The sequence below is a fragment of the Lactuca sativa genome, chromosome 3, assembly GCF_002870075.4.
Source record: "Lactuca sativa cultivar Salinas chromosome 3, Lsat_Salinas_v11, whole genome shotgun sequence".
In the NCBI taxonomy this organism is placed as follows: Eukaryota; Viridiplantae; Streptophyta; class Magnoliopsida; order Asterales; family Asteraceae; genus Lactuca; species Lactuca sativa.
Window position 1 is genome coordinate 154,825,850 of NC_056625.2, and position 19,883 is coordinate 154,845,732.

Genomic DNA, 19,883 nt, shown 5'->3' on the forward strand with positions numbered 1-19,883 from the left:
GTACAAACTCCTCCAATAAGGCCCAAAAGTCTTTCTTCTTTAATGAGCCTAACATCCAAGGTCCAAAACAATAATGGGCCACAAGGCCCAAAAGGCCTAACCATGCCACCTATAGTCCAATAACAAGTTCAAAGGCCCAACTACTCTAATAGATCCAAGCCCAATGTTAAGTAGGGCCCAAATGGCTCAAAATCCCAATGTAAGCCCAAAACTCACTGGAAGTGTACGTCCAACATACATCATTAGTACGCTTAGCATACTACGTCCTTTGGCAGTACACGCAACGTATAAACTAGTATACCCAACGTACAAGCTGTTTTGCACATATAGCCATTAAGTGCTTAATTCATGCAACCACTTCGTCTAATTCCAGATCTTGGTCATTTAAAGGTCCTAGGGTATAAAGTTGGCAACTTTAAGCCTTTGCACGCCATATGGGAACCCAACGCCTCATTTAATCTATTAAGACTCCCTTTAAGATCTTAAACTCATGCATGGTGCCAAAACAACCATCAAGTTAGCATTTTTATGCTTTTAACATGCCAAATGAACTCATATCTAACATTTCTAACCTCTGGAGTTGCTTAAACTCAAAAGAGAGGATCCATGGGCCAAAAATGGACTTATTACAAAACCTTAACTCAAACTAGAAAGAGGATTAGAATGATATGAGTTTTTTACCTCCAAAAACTCCTCAAGATGTTTTAGATTCAGGATCTAGAAGCTCTCCCACATCCAAGACTTGCTCACCTCCTCCTTCTTGCAAACACACCAAAAAGGGTTACTTTTGGCACCTTCAAGCTCAAGGATCACTCTCAATGGTAACGAGGGTTTTAGGGACGTTTAAAGATAGTGGAGGTTGGAAAGGAAGAAAGGTCATAAATGAGCATAAATAAAGCTCAAGTCCAAGAATTAGGGTTTTAGCCTTTGGCCTCGTACGCCCCGCGTACGAGCTTTGGCTACCCGATTCACACACTTGTGTACGCTAAGCATATATACATGTACGCCCAGCATACGGAGGGTCCTCTTTTGCCAACTTTAAATACATCAAGGGCGTAAAATGAAATACCTGGATTTGGATGTTACAAGGTTGGTGTACACCGCAAGGACATAATGATTAGTTAAGTAATAAACGAAGTTAATACGTTGTTAAATATGTTGTTGTTGTTGTTATTAGTATTATTATTATTCTTATAATTTTTTAAGGTACATTATTATTATTTTAGTGTTTAAATTTAATGTATGTTTATTGTTTTCTTTATTTTAGGATAAGATTCAAGCGAAGTATAGGAAGATGCAAGAAGAGCTCGGGGAGGGCGAACACTTAAATGAAGAACACTGTCTCACTCTTGCGCTTAGTGAGTGTCAAGTGACACGGACATGTTCGCAGAGTTGGAAAGAAACCAAACACCAACAATTATTTAATTCCAAATCAACATTCTAAACATTCCAAATCTTTCGAATCCCAATCTCAAAAAAGAGATAATTCCCAAGTTGTTGCATTAACCTAACAAATGCAACAAGTGTATAATAATTCATTGGCGTTCGTAATTCAAAATTTCCAACCACCAAATGCCACAATGTCAAATTAATCAACAAAATACCCCTTGAACCAAGCAACGAGACTAAGGAGAGAGAACGAGGAGACCATGCAAGATTGTGATTGATCTTTTATATTATTTTGAACAATGTTTATTGAAGACTTGTCTTTCTTTTTTTTTTTTTTTTTGTTATTTTGGTAAGTCGTCTGTTAAAGTATATAATAAATTTTTTTTTCTTGAAAATCACTTCGACGACCATTTTCCAACAACAAGTCGTCGGAACTGGTTGACCTATACGGACGGCATCTATTTGGACGACATTTTCCATTTTTACCGACGAAGCAATACAGACGACCTTTTACAAACGATAAGTTGTCGGTGTAGGCTTTACCGACAACTTATCGTTAGCATAGGGGTAGAAAATGTGGTGAATAAGGGTATTATCCTTGTAGTGTCTTGATTGGCTCGGTTTTTAAGTTTTTTGGTTGAAGTAGGTGGGGGTTGAGATAAACCCTATTAAGATACGCGTTATTTTGGTCGATGGTATACAAAGTGGTTTTGTGTTCTTGATTTTAGATTGCAGACTATCATGGCGGTGATAGCGAATTCCAACAAAGTCGTTTCATTTATCATCTACCATCCACATAACAAATTCAAAGGTACCTTCTTCACTCATTCTTCCCTTCTTTCTTCCAGAAGTCCTTCCGCTTTGGTAGAAGTAGGTACCGGAATAACGGTTGTAGCTTCGTTTCATTCAAATTCTTGTTCCAGTCGTCGTAGATCTATCTTTCACAGGATTACTAATTTGTGACGATGCCCTGAAACTGTTCCATGAAATTACACACCGACAACCTCTGCCACCGGTTGCTAGATTCAATGAGTTGTTGCAAGCTGTTACCAAAAAGAAACACTATTCTTTTTCGGTTGAGATTTTTCAACGAATGAAGGGCGTAGGTGCTCCTATTGATGCGCTCACTATTAGCATTGTGATAAAGTGTTTATGCCAAATGCACCACACCAAGGAAGGATTTGCAGTCCTCGGATATGGCTACAAATGTGCTGTTGTACCTGATGTATTTACGTTCAGAGCACTATTACATGGACTCATCCTTGAAGATAAAGTCCTCGAGGCAGAGGCATTCTTCAAAAAGCTGATCAAAGACAAAGTTTGCCAACCTAATGGAGTCATGTACACCAATATGATTAAAGGGGCATTTTAAGGATTCATTGTATGCAGAAGAGGCCATTCGTTTGTTACATAAAATGAGCAAACATGTTGTGGAACCCAATGTGAGCACTTACCACATTGTGTTAGAGGGATTGTTTAAAGTTGGATGTTGTTCACTTGGAGTTAAACTCTTTAATGAGATGCATCTTCAACCAAATATTATACTAACTTACATGATAGTTTTAGATGGTCTATGTGACAACAATAAAGTGGACAAAGCACTCTCTTTGTTTCATTTGATGGGTGACAACAAGCTAAATTCAGAAATTCCTGTATACAATGTACTCATTGATGGTGCGAGTAAAACTGGGAAGCTTGATACTGCGAGGACCCTGTTCAAGGAGCTAAGTAAGGCTTGAAACCTGATGATAGGACATATACTGTGATGATTAATGGTTTTTGTATCCAAGGGGTTGGGCTTCTAGAAGAAGCAAATCAATTGTTTGTTGAAATGAAAGAGAAAGGCTTCTTGCCTAAGACCCAGTCCTACAACCTTCTTATACAAGGATTTCTGAAGAATGAGCAACGTGATATTGCAGAGACGCTTATCCAGGAAATGAAAGAAAGAGGTTTTAAACTTGAAGAAGATACTAAATCACTGCTTCATGCACAAGATGGTTATTGGTTTAGGTTGTTGGATCAATTTAAGCCTGGAACAAAGGACTGGTTGCCTGGACGACATGAGAGTCACTGCTTCTAAAAATGACAAAACAGAAACAATTATGCAATATATATATATATATATATATATATATATATATATATATATATATATATATATATATATATATATATATATATATATATATATATATATATATATATATATATATATATATATATATATATATATATATATAATTCTTTTCCGACAAACATGCCTTTAACAACTTATGCAACGATTTCCAAATGCATGTTCCGTACTATGTTTTTAGGGCTGTAAACAATGAAAACGAACACTAACACGAATGGCAAAAGTAAACAAACACGATGAAAACAATTTTATGTCCATCTTCATGCATTAAGAAATTTAGTTTGTCCGTGTTTGTTTGGTTGATAAATCAACATAAACAATCACAAACGATAACCAAATGTTAAAGAAAATAAAAGAACGAACACAAGTCAGTTTAAATGAATATAAACAAATAAGCTATACAACAAACACAAATAAAATTAAATGAACAAACACATATGTTCATAAAAAACTAATACCAACGATAAATCATTCATAAAATATAAATTAAATTTTTTTGTTCTAAACAGCATGGACTAATCCACAAAAATATAACGCCAATCCTTCCACAGAGATAAGTTATATAAAATTTACTTCCATTTACCTTAAAAAACACCAATTATAGTATTCTTTCTCAAGGAAGTATTACATGCTAGGAAAAAAGAATAGTTTTTGTTAGTATTCAAATCCCCAATTTTTTTATTTGTATTTTTTTTCCATTCCAACCCATAAGGAAGCTCAATAGATACAAATATACAATATCATTGTTTTTCTATGAGGAAACAAAAAAAGTTATTAGTGTTAAAAATCAAATCCCTAAAATTTAATAAAAAGTAAACTGAACTCATAATGGGAAAAACTGTTTTATATATATATATATATATATATATATATATATATATATATATATATATATATATATATATATATATATATATATATATATATATATATATAGAGAGAGAGAGAGAGAGAGAGAGAGAGAGAGAGACATTTAGGCCGACCCTAGTTTTTCTTTAGGAAAATATGGGCTGACTAAATTTCATGTCTCAATGCAATGTAATATACCATAATACCATATAATGTTAATGTTAATACATAAAAAAATGACCAAGCAAAGTGTGGATTAGTAGTCGTAATTCGCATTTATCCAACTAAAGTGCAATCCACAATGGAGTTTATCACCAGCTCCTCTTGAAGGGCAGTTCAATGTATCGCCAACGATACTAGATGTTCATGACACCCACCTTTTGTACTATAATATTATTTTATATTATTAGATAAAGTCAATCTGTATTTTGTACATTCTAAAATATTTTGTTGTATTTTCATCCCATGCCTATAAATGGTGATGTGACTTGTCTTACATTGTTCGCTTATAAAAATGCATGTTGTAATCATTTGTAAACCACCCGACCTTTAAAGTTTCATATGAAATACGTCTTCCATCTTCAGTAATATGTTTGTTATTTCTTATACTCTATTATATCATGTTATTGTTTACAGTAGTTCAAATATTTATTTAATTACATCGTGAAAATCATTTGTCATAATTGTTGAAAGCATTGGTTGTATGCTATCTGATCCACCGGTTTATCATTATAAGAGATCTCGATTTCTTACATTTCTAGGGAGCTTAAAAGCATTATGTTCACCTTTTTTTTTTTTTCAAAAGAAACCTTCTTTCCTTGTTAAACTATGACAAATCAAAATATGGTTCCGCTGTATTCGATAAATGTCTCAAAAAGTGTTGGGGATCCTATTAAGACACTCATACTAATTGTCTAACAGTATGCTCAGCGGCGATGCAAATGAGTAACTTTCTTAAGAGAAAGGAAAATTAAGTTTGGCGGTCTGTGGAAGAAGGTCCTCATTTTCCGAGCTTACCCTGATTGGAACATGTTTTGCGCTGGATCAAACACACACCAATACTCACAATAAGAGTATCAACATAGGATCCAAGGTGGGACAATTTTTTTGTGTATTACTCATTCATAAAAACAGAAGATATACACGTACAACCACAACTACTCTACTTATATTAATAATCATGCTAAGTAAAAGAAAAACTATTATGTAAAACCACAAAGATAGGACTATTAAGTCCAAGTTTATTGAAACTCCACCAAACCAGGTCTTTCATTTGACTAAGTCTTCATTATTCAACTTGCACATAAAGAAACTAGAGCGACCCATTTGAACCCGTACCCGTAACCCAACTAAATGATGCGTTTTATAGGTTACATAAATCATATTGTGGCGGAAAAACATAAACTCAAAGTTCACAAGCAACCTAAAACATAACCCGTACTAAGGCCTCGCTTATCTTGGGCCCCGCTCTTGTTCCGCTAACGACGAGTACGGGAATCCCGTCCACACTCCTACCGATAGTGAGATACGGGCCCCCGCCCACACTCACCTCTCTCCTATCCCGTGCCTCGCCCCTGCTATGCTACTAATGAGATACGGAACCCCGTCCAATCCAATCTCTGCTAGTGGTGAGATACGGGACCTCGCCCACACTCACTTCCTACCAAACACATATAAGTATCACACAGACAACAAGTATAATCTAACATGCAACATTCCTCGGGCTTACCCCGGCATCGGACCTTGGTCCGGAATAACATACATATAAACCTTCCTCGGGCACCTACCGAGCATCGGACCTTGGTCCGGAATAACATACTAGCATACAGTGCCTAGGGCTAACCCCCAGGTCTTCCAACTCATAAACTACATGGGTCGGCATTGTGGCCTTAGACCCATTCACACAAAGGGAAACTCACCTTGCACTGCTTAAACTCTTGTTGATACCCTCCTGACTGCTATTTGTCAACTCCCGAACCGCTGCTCCTCTAGCTCCCCGAGCTACCAATCCCAACATAACACTTAGTCCTAAAATATCCTTTAGAAGTCAAAAGTCAACTCTAATCAAAGTCCAATTCAACAGTCCATGGTCAAAGTCAACCTTCTAGATTGACCCTACTCGCCGAGTCATCCTATTGACTCACCGAGTTATTACATTCAAAATCCTACGACTCGCGACTCGACTCGCCGAGTCACCCCATGACTCGTCGAGTTCTTTAACCTTTGAGTCCTAGTCCTGTCCAACCCACTGAGTCATCACTCAACTCATTGACTCGCATTCAGAAGAAGTGAGGGTTGCGACCCGACTCGCTGAGTTGCATGAGCGACTCGCCGAGTCCCTCTTGTGACAATTCCATTCGGTCGATTATAGTCCATTCCAACACCCCCAACTCATAGATCTAGACTCCTAATGCTAGCATCACACGTAAAGTTGCTAACTTTACGTGTATGCAAGGTGTTATGGACCCCACCCTCCCATCCAACCCCTCCTCCATCCCTATGCTTCTTCCTTCCGCCTCCGGGTTTATCTCCATTGCAAAATCGAAGACTCTCTCATTCTCCCTCCAATGTCGGTAAGGGGATATACATTCTCACAACTGCTAACAAAAGTTCTTTTTATTCCTAGTTTTCTGGCAACGGTTTGGTTAATGGTTGAATTTGACACAAGAAAAAAAAGGAACAATAAATGAATGTCGGCGAACTTTTCGAGCCTGGGGAGCTTGGGTTTCCTTGTAATTATACAATTTTAGTACTTTGTTAGTTAGTTTATTGCGCGAGTCCAGTTCTAATTTTTAGATATTTTGTTATTTTCTCCGACTAAATTCCTAATTTTGTGAATATGGTTTTCTTTTTCTCAGGTAAATTGAAGAAAGAGGTATGATGTTTCATGAAATTGATGAACAATATGAATATGACTTACTAGCTTACGAATATAACATTAGAGTCAAGTTGTTATGATTATGCGATTATCATTTTGTGAATACGACTACGTGGAGATGTTAAGAGGTTTATGTTGGTTTTTCACTAAGTAAACTAAAAAATGGCTTGGAAAAGCATGTGTGTTTTGAATTTAAAATAAACGCAACTATTTCTGGTAAGCAGTTTTGACTTTAGATGAAATCTATATGTTTGAAAAGAATAAGATCACAGATTAATTATTTGATGTTGCATCATAGTTAAAACTATTTTGACTAAATTAAAAAGAACCATTTTCTTTTAGAAATAAAACCTAGGTGAACTAGAAGGGGGAAAGGAATGTAGGACGTATTTTTTAAAATAAAATAATATAAAAACTTCAACATGAAATACCGGAAATAGTAAAAAAAAAAAAAATAGGGGTTAATTTCAAAATTTAGACATGAAAAATGTAATTTCCGGCTATAAACATGTCTTCCGCGGAGGACCCTCTTCGGACCTCCGCGGAACAATGAAACCTCCACAGAGAGGGGTAGTTTTGTAATTTCACAGTCTCCTCTTTGACAAAAATGATACCTCCTTTTTTGGTCCCTACTGGTCCCCGATTCTACTTCGACGCTCCACATCGACTCCGCATCAGCATTTTATCGACTTCATTATCCGGCGACGACTTCAAATCCGGCAAAACAACATCAAACGACATCATTTTCCAGCGAAATTGAGTATATACCACTTCAAATCTGGCACCGATGGAGGGAAATTTTCCCGATATTTTGGCCGATGGATTCGGCTCCCAAGTGTTTCTCACATTCTCATCTTATGATTAATGTCATATATGATTCAAATTTGACGAAAACTGTAACGACCCAAATTACGACCCAAAAAATTTTGTTTTAATATTACTAAAAATCACATCATCGGATATCATAAATAATAAAAACAATAAAATGAGTAACTCAAATGTCATAGTAACTGTGTCTAAACAAAAACTGTATCAATCATAACATTATCCAAATAAAACTCCCAAGATAAAACTGAGGCTGTGGTGTGTGCGATGCCATCATCCCAAGCTCTTCCCTTTGCTAGCGGAAGTACCATAAACCAAAACTGAAAACTGTAAGCACAAAGCTTAGTGAGCTCCCCCATACTAACACATACCATACAATAACATATAAAGCACATATTGGGCCTTGCCCACTACATCAGACTAAAGTCCGGAAATTGCATCGGACCGATGTCCGGAAACTAACCAGGGCCTTGCCCTCTACATCAGACCGAAATCCTGAAACTGCATCGGACTGAATTCCGGAACTAACTGGGACCTTGTCCCCTGCATCGGACCGAAGTCTGAAACTAACTGCATCGGACCGAAGTCCGGAACTGACTGGGACCTTGTCCCCTCCATCGGACCGAAGTCCGAAACTGACTGAACATAGCATAGCATAAACACATATCAACTAACATAGACACATATACTGCATACTGCATCGGACCGCAGTCCGGAACACATAACACATAGACATGCTTGAATCACAAAGACATCAAGCACCCTGAACTACTGCATCGGACCGAGTCCGGAACCACTTCTAACTAAACGGGCTGGCATTATGGCCGTAGACCCGTTCCTACTGGAAGGAAAACTCACCTCGAAAGCTGGCTGCTGAAAATCTACTCAGGAACTCTCTGTTGCTGCTCTGGTATCTCCCCGGCTATAATTCCCATAAACACACTCAATCAAACACTGATAACTAATCTGAGGGTAAAATGACTATCTTACCCCTGGACAAAGTCAACACTATGGTCAAAGCCAACATACAGTTGACCCGACTCGCTGACTTGGGCCGCCAACTCAGAGAGTCCTTGCTCTCATTTCTAATTCCTGTCCGCTAGTACTCGTCGAGTTCGGCATAGACTCGACGAGTTCCTATTCGATGCGAATAATCAGTATATCTTCATCTGACTCGCCGAGTTGTATGAACAACTCGTCGAGTTCTCCTTCATCATAAGAACACTCTGGTCTGAGACTCGCCGAGTCGTATGAACAACTCGTCGAGTCTGTTCTTGAGGCAAGAAGATTGCCTTGGACTCGCAGAGTCAGCGGATTGACTCGCCGAGTCATTCCATTACTGAGTCCACCTCTAACTCACTGGTTCCACTCGAATAAATCAAAAAGGGGGGAAAATCGGGGACTCGCGACTCGACTCGTTGAGTCTGATGAACAACTCTCCGAGTCGCTTGCATGCAAACACCATACAGACGATTTTGATCGATTCCAACGCATTCAAGTCATAGATATGGGTTCCTAGGGTGGTTTTTACACGTAAAGTTTCGAACTTTACGTGCATGCATGCATATACAAGAGTTTAAAGGGCTCTAAATGGACTAAAAGTGTAGATCTAGGCTTGCATACGAATTTGACTCAATAAAGGCAATGGATATGAGCTTCTAGAGCTCGATTATGACTAGATCTGATATCCTTTCGCTCCTATGAGCTCTCTATTCTCCGACAAGCCAAGAAATGTCCTAAATATGATTCTATTGGGGTTTTAATGGAGATTTAAACATGGAAACAGCAAATGTTCGAGTTGTACCTCATAAAGCTCTAAAATGGACTCAAGATCTTGGATCTTCTTCTTCTCCTTTGGATCTACCTTCCTTCTTCTCTCCAAATCTTCAAAGAATCACACAAAATATACTCAAAAAGCTAAAAGGAATGCTAGGGTTTCGAGAGGAGCGTTCTGGAAGTGATGGGAGCTAACTTGAGACCCAAAAAGTTGTTTAAATAGGGTGCAAACCCTTGAAATTAGGGTTTCTTCCAGACAGACAGACTCGCCGAGTCCAGGAATATGGACTCGTCGAGTTGCCTGCTTAAACGTGCTCAAAATCCCATCTCTACTCGACGAGTCGGGCTACTGACTCGTCGAGTTCCTCTTGAAAACTGAAAAATACATATTTAAATTACAAACCAGAAATGGGGCGTTACAACTCTCCCCTACTTATCTTAGACTTCGTCCTCGAAGTCTGCTGGTGCTGAATCCAAAAATAACTCTGGATAATGCTCCCTCCCTTATCTCCCCCTCGGCCTCCCACGTCCACTCTGAACCCTTCCGGTGCTGCCACTGCACCTTCACTAACTGTACCACCTTATTCCTCAAGGTCTTCGTCTTCCGATACAAGATCGCAACTCGTATCTCGATATAATTAAGGCTACTATGAACCTGAATATTCTCCAATGGTACAACTACTGACTCATCCACCAAACACTTTCACAACTAAGAAACATGAAAATTGTTGCGGATCTAGCTGAGCTCTGCTGGAAGATCCAACCGATAAGTAACTGGGCCCACCCGGGCCAAAACCCTAAACGGACCAATGTATCTGGGGCCCAGCATGCCCCTCTTCCGGAACCTAATAACACCCTTCCATGGTGATACCTTCAGGAGGAGCATATCATCCACCCGAAACTCCAATTTTGAACGCCTCTTGTCGGCGTAACTCTTTTGTCGACTCTGCGCAGTCTGCAGTCTGCTACGAACCTGCTGAATCAACACTGTGGTCTTCAGCACCACCTCGGTACTTACGATGACTCGTTGACCGACCTCGCCCCAACAAATCGGGGTCCTTCACTTCCTCCTATAGAGCATCTCAAAAGGAGGGTGGTCAATACTAGCATGGTAACTGTTGTTATATGAAAATTCTGCTAATGGAAGATACGTATCCCAACTACCACCGAAATATAAGACACATGCCCGAAGCATGTCCTCGAGAGTCTGAAGAGTCCTCTCGCTCTGCCCGTCCGTCTGCGGGTGGAAAGCGGTACTGAAATGAAGACAAGTCCCCATCTCGTCATGAAAACGCTTCCAAAATTTGGAAGTAAAACGGACGTCTCGGTCTGACACTACCAAAACAGGTACTCCGTGTCGTGCCACTACCTCGCGTACATAGATGTCGGCTAGCTTCTCTGTCGATATGCGCTCCTGGATCGGTATAAAGTGCGTGCTCTTGGTCAACCGATCCACTATGACCCAAATCAAATCCACTCCCCGTGCGGTCCTGGGAAGCTTAGTGATAAAATCCATGGTAATGTCCTCCCATTTCCATATAGGAATGTCTAATGGTTGCATCTTGCCGTGGGGCCTCTGATGCTCTGCCTTGACCTTCCTGTAGGTCAGGCATCTCTCCACATACCAGGCGACATCCCGCTTCATGCAGGGCCACCAATAGTCGGGTCGAAGATCTCTGTACATCTTCTTCGCCCCTGGGTGGATGGAAAATCAAGACTTATGGGCCTCGTCCATCAACACTTGTCGTACTCCGCCCCAGTACGGTACCTAAACTCTCCCATGAAGGGTCAACAATCCCCGACTGTCATAATCAAAAGAAGCTACTCGGCCCATGATCCTCTCACACTTCTGCCTCTCCTCCTTGAGGCTCTCGACCGGTGCCTCCCTGATCTGCTCCAACAATGGAGTAATCAATGTCATCCTCAGGCATATATCTCTAATCGGGGCTACTGCCGCCTTGCGGCTTAGGGCGTCGGTGTAACACCCGCAGATCTGGGCTAGTCAATTTGGAGACAATAAGGGTCGAAAACGACTTTTCGACAAAAGATTATTTAGAAGAAATAATCTTAACCAACATTTAGAATATGTCTCAAGGTTTCCGTACATATAAAGAACGTCGAAATCCGAGTTATAACGAAGAAATTATGACCCGTCGAAGTCTTACGGCAAAACCGGCACGACACCGGGAAACGTAAATAGTGAATTTACGATAGAGCGATATTCAACCTTAGTGATCTAAACAAAGGTCGTAGAATGCATTAAACCGAGAGCCTCCATAAAGAGAACGCCCAAATCTGACTTCGTATGAGGAAGTTATGATTTTTCGAAGTTTCGGCTTAACAATGTACAGCCCGAAGTTCAAATATTAGATCGAGAGATTTTTAGCCGACACAACCTAAACGAGAATCAAAGATCTCGTTAATAGTGGCATAAAAATAAAAAGACAAACAAAAATGGGCATCGGATGAAGAAGTTATGGATTTTTAACGGACCAATCCTGTCCCGGCCTGTTAATAATGTAACTTTTAAAATAAATTCAAAATTAGCCAACGGAGTCTAAACGAAAGTCGTAGAGTACGTTCCCGCCTTCGCGTGGATATAAAGAACGTCGAAAACGGAGCTCGTATGCAAAAGTTACGAATTTTTAAAGTTTAGACTTGAAATTGCCAAACTTGTTGCTCGATTGATGACGTGGCATGATCTGGACCGTCGCTTGCTGATCACGCCTAGCTCCGGATGGATGACACATTGTCCTCGCATATACCCCGCGTCCGAAGTCAGTACGCCCTGCGTACCCTCGCCTTTACCTCTTCCGATGTTGCGAGCTAGCTGGTGCGATCTGCCAACCCTATCTGGAGTTACTCCCAGCGTAACCCAAGGCTACGCCCAGCGTAGGCCGAAGTCAGGCACCTATAAATACCATGAAAAATGTTCCGAATTTCTCACTCATTTCTTCATTCTTTCTCTCACTACTTTCTCTCTCTAGGGTTTTGAACCCTCCCTAAAGCATAGGTAAACCCCCTAGCACCCGAAGGAAGCCCTGAGGCTCCCGGAGTCCCGAGAAAAAGTGTCATTCGGTTTCGAAACGCTGCTCCGAGCAAAGCCCGGTTTTCTTTAAAATCCGCTGTAAGTGAGCTACGCCTACGCTATTTTTAATATACCTTTTATATAATTATAGTAATGTTATTAGGGCCTTAAAATAATTATTTGGGCTATTATTATGAGTTATATAGTGTTGTTTAACGCTTATATAATAATAATAATAGTAGCCAGACTATTAATTAGTCTTGGTGAATATTAAACTAAACCCTAGTGGTAATGATACTAGGTTTCGTCGAAGAAAATTGTTTTGAGATAACGAAGTGCTGTCCGAGTATCCAGTCACCACCGTATCAGGTGAGTGCATAGTTACTTTCATCTTATACATAGATATGAAGTATTTTATATAACTTTTGTGTTATGTGTGCATATTATCTGAATACTTGTTGTCTATGCTGGATAAATGATTTTATACATGTTTTAAATGATTTAAATTGTATATTTATTTTATATCTACAAATATGTTGGGATAAAACATGGGTAGATGAAATAGTTGGTGTGTCATGAAATAAAATAATGAGAGATAGGTGATGATAATTAGGTGAGGATAGATAGGTGATGATGAATCGGTGATGTAGGATACTATAACCTTGTCCGACAATTTGGAGATGTAGTCATCTACCAGAGTATAGATGGCGACCACGAACTATTATAAACAACCCCGTGGAAACACCAGTAGGCTCATAACCTGTAGGTGATGAATTACGAGTTCAGGCGATGTTATAACTACGTATTCATTCGATGATACTCTAACCCCCTTACTATGAATTATGAGTTCAGGCGATGTTGTAACTACGTATTCATGCGATGATACCCTAACCCTTAGTGGGCACGTATTGAGGGAGTAATCCCTGAATCAATATTGTTTAGGTGATGTAGGCGATGATCCTTAGGGAGAGTCCTTAGGAACAAACATATAAGGAGATGCGATGTAAGGAGATGAGAGGTAAATATGATGTAGGAGACGACCCTTAGAATAAATCCTTAGGGAGGGTACGTAGGAATAATGAAGATAATGGGCATGGGTAATTGGGTTAATTATTTGATGATTGAGCATAATAATTGTATTATTGTGGGTTGAAAACCCTATGTACTCACCAGGTTTCCCAACCTGACCCACTCCAGCTTATTTATGTCACATGTGTTGTTATGAAGTCACATTACACTGAGGGATTAAAGAGATGGAGATCACTAGTGTAAATAAATGTAAGTTCCATTTATGCTTATGTTTCTGTATTGACGATGACATCCCAAATGTTTTAAATGAATAAAATACGTTTCTTCGAAAATGTTTTAATAACGTATTTATCGTGTTTTTCTGGGAACAAATTCCGCAACATTTTTATTAAAAGTGGTACTCTGATTTTTATAAAGTATAAACAAACTCGGTCTTTTTTGGCCGTGAAAATGGGGATGTCACAGTTGGTATCAGAGCATTAGTTTAAGCGAACTAGGAATTTGTAGGTAATTTCTAGACTTAAACTTAGAACGCTAGGGATGATTGTGAGGTGTGAGCACTAGCTTATTCTAGGAATTGTGCCTAAAAATGCTTTTATCTGCTAAATGCTTGTGCTTGATATGCTGTTATTTTTTTGGATCTATGGTCTTTTGCCTACCGGATCTGGAAACCTTATGTGTTTAGGATTCTAAGCGTTTAACTACAATATTAGAACTAGCATATAAACGTTTCGCAGTGATAAGGATGATTTAAACGTCAATCCTAAATAGAGATCTAGATTCACCTTATTCGGTGTATAGATCAAGATGGCAAGGACCCATAGCGGAAACGTGAATGCAAACAAGAAGAGGAATCAACCCCCGATTCAGCAAATAACTGTCGTAGTAGAAGATGCACCCGAGCCAATCACCATCGCTGGAGTACAAGCCATGATTCGGGCTACGCTAGCTGAACAAAGGGAAGAAATGAGACAGATGTTCCATGAAAATAAGGACGAACCTAGCATACATGCTGAGCTGACCGAGCCAATTCCCGAGGAATCTGAGGAAGGGAACTACAGCCGCCAAGTGAGTCAAGTAGGGACTCCAGGTGAACGAAGGGATTGCCCAGAGAAGAGAGACAACAAGGATGGGAGAATGTACAAGAATTTCTTAAGTGCAAGACCACCAAGTCTCTCAGGAAGTCTGAAGCCTATGGAAATTATGGACTGGATCTCTGAGATGGAGATGGTGTTTGAGAGTTTCGACTGTAGCAACAAGCAGAAAACCGTCTTTGCGGTCAGACAACTAAAGACCGGAGTCTTGAGCTGGTGGAAGCTATTGGCAGATGCGATGCCCAAGGGAGAAGCAATCAAGATTTCTTGGGAAGATTTCCTGAAGCAACTGAAAATGCAGTACTGCTCTGAGCAGGATCTACTAGAGATCAACAACGAGTTTTAGAACCTAAAGAAAGGAAAAATAAGCGTCAACAAGTATGCTGCAAGTTTTACGGAGAAGATGAAGCTTGTTCCTTACCTAGTTCCAACAGAACTTTCCAAAGTCAACAGGTTTGCCAATGGATTACCAGCGGATTTTGGTCCAATGGTCAAACAAGCAACCACTTTGAAAGCCGCCATCTGGGCAGCCAAGAATGTTGAGACCCAAATAAGGGAAAAGGGTCTGGAGAAAGCTGAATTTGGTGAAAAGAGGAAGTTTGAAGGATCCTCAAGACCTGATAATAAGGGAAAGTTCTCGAAGTCTAACCTAGACGACCGAAGGAATGGAGCCAAGTGGTGTTAGAAGTACAAGAAGAAGCACTTCGGAAGATGCAATGGAGAAGTGACGTGCTATAATTATGGTAGGACTAGTCACTATTCCAGAGATTGTACATTCGACAACAATAAGTGCTACGAATGTGGAAGTGGTGGGCATATTTCAAAGAACTGTCCAAAGAAAAACAAAGCAGCAAGACCAAATGCACCGCCAAAACCAAGGGCATTCCACATGATCCTCGATGAAGAAAACAACAACGCGAGGAATCAAGGTTGAGGACTTCTTACCCGAAGATTGAGTTATGCAGTAGCCATAGTTTCGTATGATGTAGCCTAGTAGAGGCATAGTCTAGGGTAAACTTGAACACCGATGTAATCGTTTCAAGAAATAATATAAGACCTTAGTTTTGCTATCTGATGTGTTAAGTTGTTATGTGATTTTCTTATATGGTGACTTGGAAAACTGCGAGACAATACTTGGGACGAGTATGAATAGGTGTGAATGGTAGTAGAGGCCTATACTACCGGAAGCACATGACTCACACTTGGATCAGGAAAAGTCACAAGGTTACCAAGAAGCCAATAATTAATTTCGTTTTATTCAAGTATGTCGTTATCATTGTTTCGGTAATGACTAAGAAGATGATTGTTATTCCGACCCTAGTGGTCATATCGAATTGAGTCCGACTACGACGAGTGTGTTAAATGGTTAAGAGAACCAAGTCCGATGTAGCATCTAAGATTGAAATGAAATCTAACCAAGGCGATCAGTAGAAGTATCGCGATGATTGTTAAAGAAGCTTACAGCTAGAGACATAAGTTTTAAGATATGATTATATCACATTAAAAAATGAATGAAGGTATAGTCTGTTCTGGAATTTGACTCTAAGAGACTTGAGTCTGAACGTTGCAACATACGATGATAGGTCATTAGAATATGACACATTGTTCCAATGTAGTAATAAAAGAACTTATCCTAAGTTCGTGCCCAGTAAGGATAGAGATTATGACTTGAAGGTCATAATTTGGAGTCTGACGTGAGATAGGGAGCAAGTGCAAGATCGAGCACCGCCTACGGTCAGGAAGTCTTAAGAGTTAGATACTCGTTCGAAGAAACATCAAAGTTACAGTTGTTACTTAGGATGAAGAGATAAAGCATGGAGTCATCATGTGAGCCCTGTTTCATTGATGATTCCGGGACGTAATCATCCTTAGGGGGATAATTGTAACGCCCGTAGATATGGGCTAGTCAATTTGGAGATAATAGGGGTCAAAAACGACTTTTTGATAAAATATTATTTATGATAAATAATCTTAACCAAGATGTAGAGTATGTCTCAAGGTTTCCGTACATATGAAGAACGCTGAAATCCGAGTTATAACGAAGAAGTTATGACACGTCGATGTCTTACTGCAAAACCGGCACGACACCGGGAAACGTAAATAGTGAATTTACGATAGAGCGATATTCAGCCTTAGTGATCTAAACGAAGGTCTTAGAATACGTTAAACCGAGAGCGTCCATAAAAAGAACGCCCAGATCTGACTTCGTATGAGGAAGTTATGATTTTTCGGAGTTTCGGCTTAGCAGTGTACAGCCCGAAGTTCGAATATTAGATCGAACGGTTTTTAGACGACACAACCTAAACAAGAATCAAAGATCTCATTAATATTAGCATAACAAAAAGACAGACGAAAATGGGCATCGGATGAAGAAGTTATGGATTTTTAACGAACCAATCCTGTCCCGGCCTGTTAATAATGTAACTTTTAAAATAAAATCAAAGTTATCCGACGGAGTCTAAAGGAAAGTTGTAGAGTACGTTCCCGCCTTCGCGTGGATATAAAGAACGTTGAAAACGGAGCTCGTACGCAAAAGTTACGAATTTTTAAAGTTTAGGCTTGAAATTGTGAAACTTGTTGCTCGATTGATGATGTGGCATGATCTGGACCGTCGCTTGATGATCACGCCTAGCTCCGGATGGATGACACATTGTCCTCGCATATGCCCCGCGTCCAAAGTCAGTACGCCGCGCGTACCCTCGCCTTTACCTCTTCCAATGTTGCGAGCCAGCTGGTGCGAGCAGCTAACCCTATCCGGAGTTACACCCAGCTTAACCGAATGCTACGCCCAGCGTAGTCCGAAGTCAGGCGCCTATAAATACCATGAAAAATGTTTCGAATTTCTCACTCATTTCTTCATTCTTTCTCTCACTACTTTCTCTCTCTAGGGTTTTGAACCCTCCCTAAAGCATAGGTAAACCCCCTAGCACCCGAAGGAAGCCCTGAGGCTCCCGGAGTCCCGAGAAAAAGTGTCATTCGGTTTCGAAACGCTGCTCCGAGCAAAGCCCGGTTTTCTTGAAGATCCACTGTAAGTGAGCTACGCCTACGCTATTTTTAATATACCTTTTATATAATTATAGTAATGTTATTAGGGCCTTAAAATAATTATTTGGGCCATTATTATGAGTTATATAGTGTTGTTTAACGCTTATATAATAATAATAATAATAATAGTAGCCAGACTATTAATTAGTCTCGGTGAATATTAAACTAAACCCTAGTGGTAATGATACTAGGTTTCGTCGAAGAAAATTGTTTTGAGATAACGAAGTGATGTCCGAGTATCCAGTCACCACCGTATCAGGTGAGTGCATAGTTACTTTCATCTTACACATATATATGAAGTATTTTATATAAATTTCGTGTTATGTGTGCATATTATATGAATAGTTGTTGTCTATGCTGGATAAATGATTTTATACATGTTTTAAATGATTTAAACTGTATATTTATTTTATATCTACAAAGATGTTGGGATAAAACATGGGTAGATGAAATAGTTGGTATGTGATGAAATAAAATAATGAGAGATAGGTGATGATAGGAAGGTGATGATAATTAGGTGAGGATAGATAGGTGATGATAAATCGGTGATGTAGGATACTACAACCTTGTCCGACAATTTGGAGATGTAGTCATCTACCAGAGTATAGATGGCGACCATGGACTATTATAAACAACACTGTGGAAACACCAGCAGGCTCATAACCTATAGGTGATGAATTACGAGTTCAGGCGATGTTATAACTACGTATTCATTCGATGATATTCTAACCCCTTACTATGAATTACGATTTCAGGCGATGTTGTAACTACGTATTCATGCGATGATACCTTAACCCTTGGTGGGCACGTATTGAGCCAATACTATCTAGGCGATGTAGGCGATGATCCTTAGGGAGAGTCCTTAGGAACAAACATATAAGGAGATGCGATGTAAGGAGATGAGAGGTAAATATGATGTAGGAGACGACCCTTAGGATAAATCCTTAGGGAGGGTATGTAGGAATAATGAAGATAATCGGGATGGGTAATTGGATTAATTATATGATGATTGAACATAATAATTATATTATTGTGGGTTGAAAACCCTATGTACTCACCAGGTTTCCCAACCTGACCCACTCCAGCTTATTTATGTCACAGGTGTTGTTATGAGGTCACATTACACTGAGAGATTAAAGAGATGTAGATCACTAGTGTAAATAAATGTAAGTTCCATTTATGCTTATGTTTCTGTATTGATGATTACATCCCAAACGTTTTAAATGATTAAAATACGTTTCTTCGAAAATGTTTTAATAACGTATTTATCGTGTTTTTCTGGGAACAAATTCCGCAACATTTTTATTAAAAGTGATACTCTGATTTTTATAAAGCATAAACAAACTCGGTCTTTTTTGGCCGTGAAAATGGGGATGTCACAGTCGGCCACTACAATGGCCTTCCTCGCGTGATAAAGGGTCTCACAATTGTAATCCTTTACCACATCTAACCACTGACGCTGTCTCATGTTAAGATTCGGCTGGTCCATGAGGTATCTTAGAGTCTTGTGATCCGTGTAGATGGTACAACGGACCCCATAGAGGTATTGTCTCCAAATCTTGAGGGCGAACAACACTGCCCGCAACTCCAAATCATGCGTCAGATAGTTAGCCTCGTGAGGCTTCAACTGTCTAGAGTCATAAGCTATCACATGCCCCCGCTGCATCAACACTGCTCCCATACCTGTGATCGAGGCATCACAGTAGACTACAAAATCATCCACTCCCTCTGGCAGTGTAAGATTCGGTGCCTCGCACAATCGTTGTCTGAGGGTCTCAAACGCCGCCTGCTGCTTCAACCCCCAACGAAACACCACCGACTTCTTGGTCAGTCGGG

At 39.7% G+C, this 19,883-nt stretch overlaps 1 protein-coding gene across 1 annotated transcript; it reads left to right on the plus strand.

Moving 5' to 3' along the window:
- Positions 1–2,130: 2,130 nt before the first annotated feature.
- On the plus strand, positions 2,131–3,469 carry LOC122197174 (pentatricopeptide repeat-containing protein At5g41170, mitochondrial). Its single transcript, XM_042900698.1, has 4 exons — positions 2,131–2,200; positions 2,313–2,752; positions 3,034–3,041; positions 3,142–3,469. Exons 1-4 carry the CDS (start codon positions 2,131–2,133, stop codon positions 3,467–3,469), a joined length of 846 nt encoding a protein of 281 aa, XP_042756632.1.
- The last annotated feature ends 16,414 nt before the right edge of the window (positions 3,470–19,883 follow it).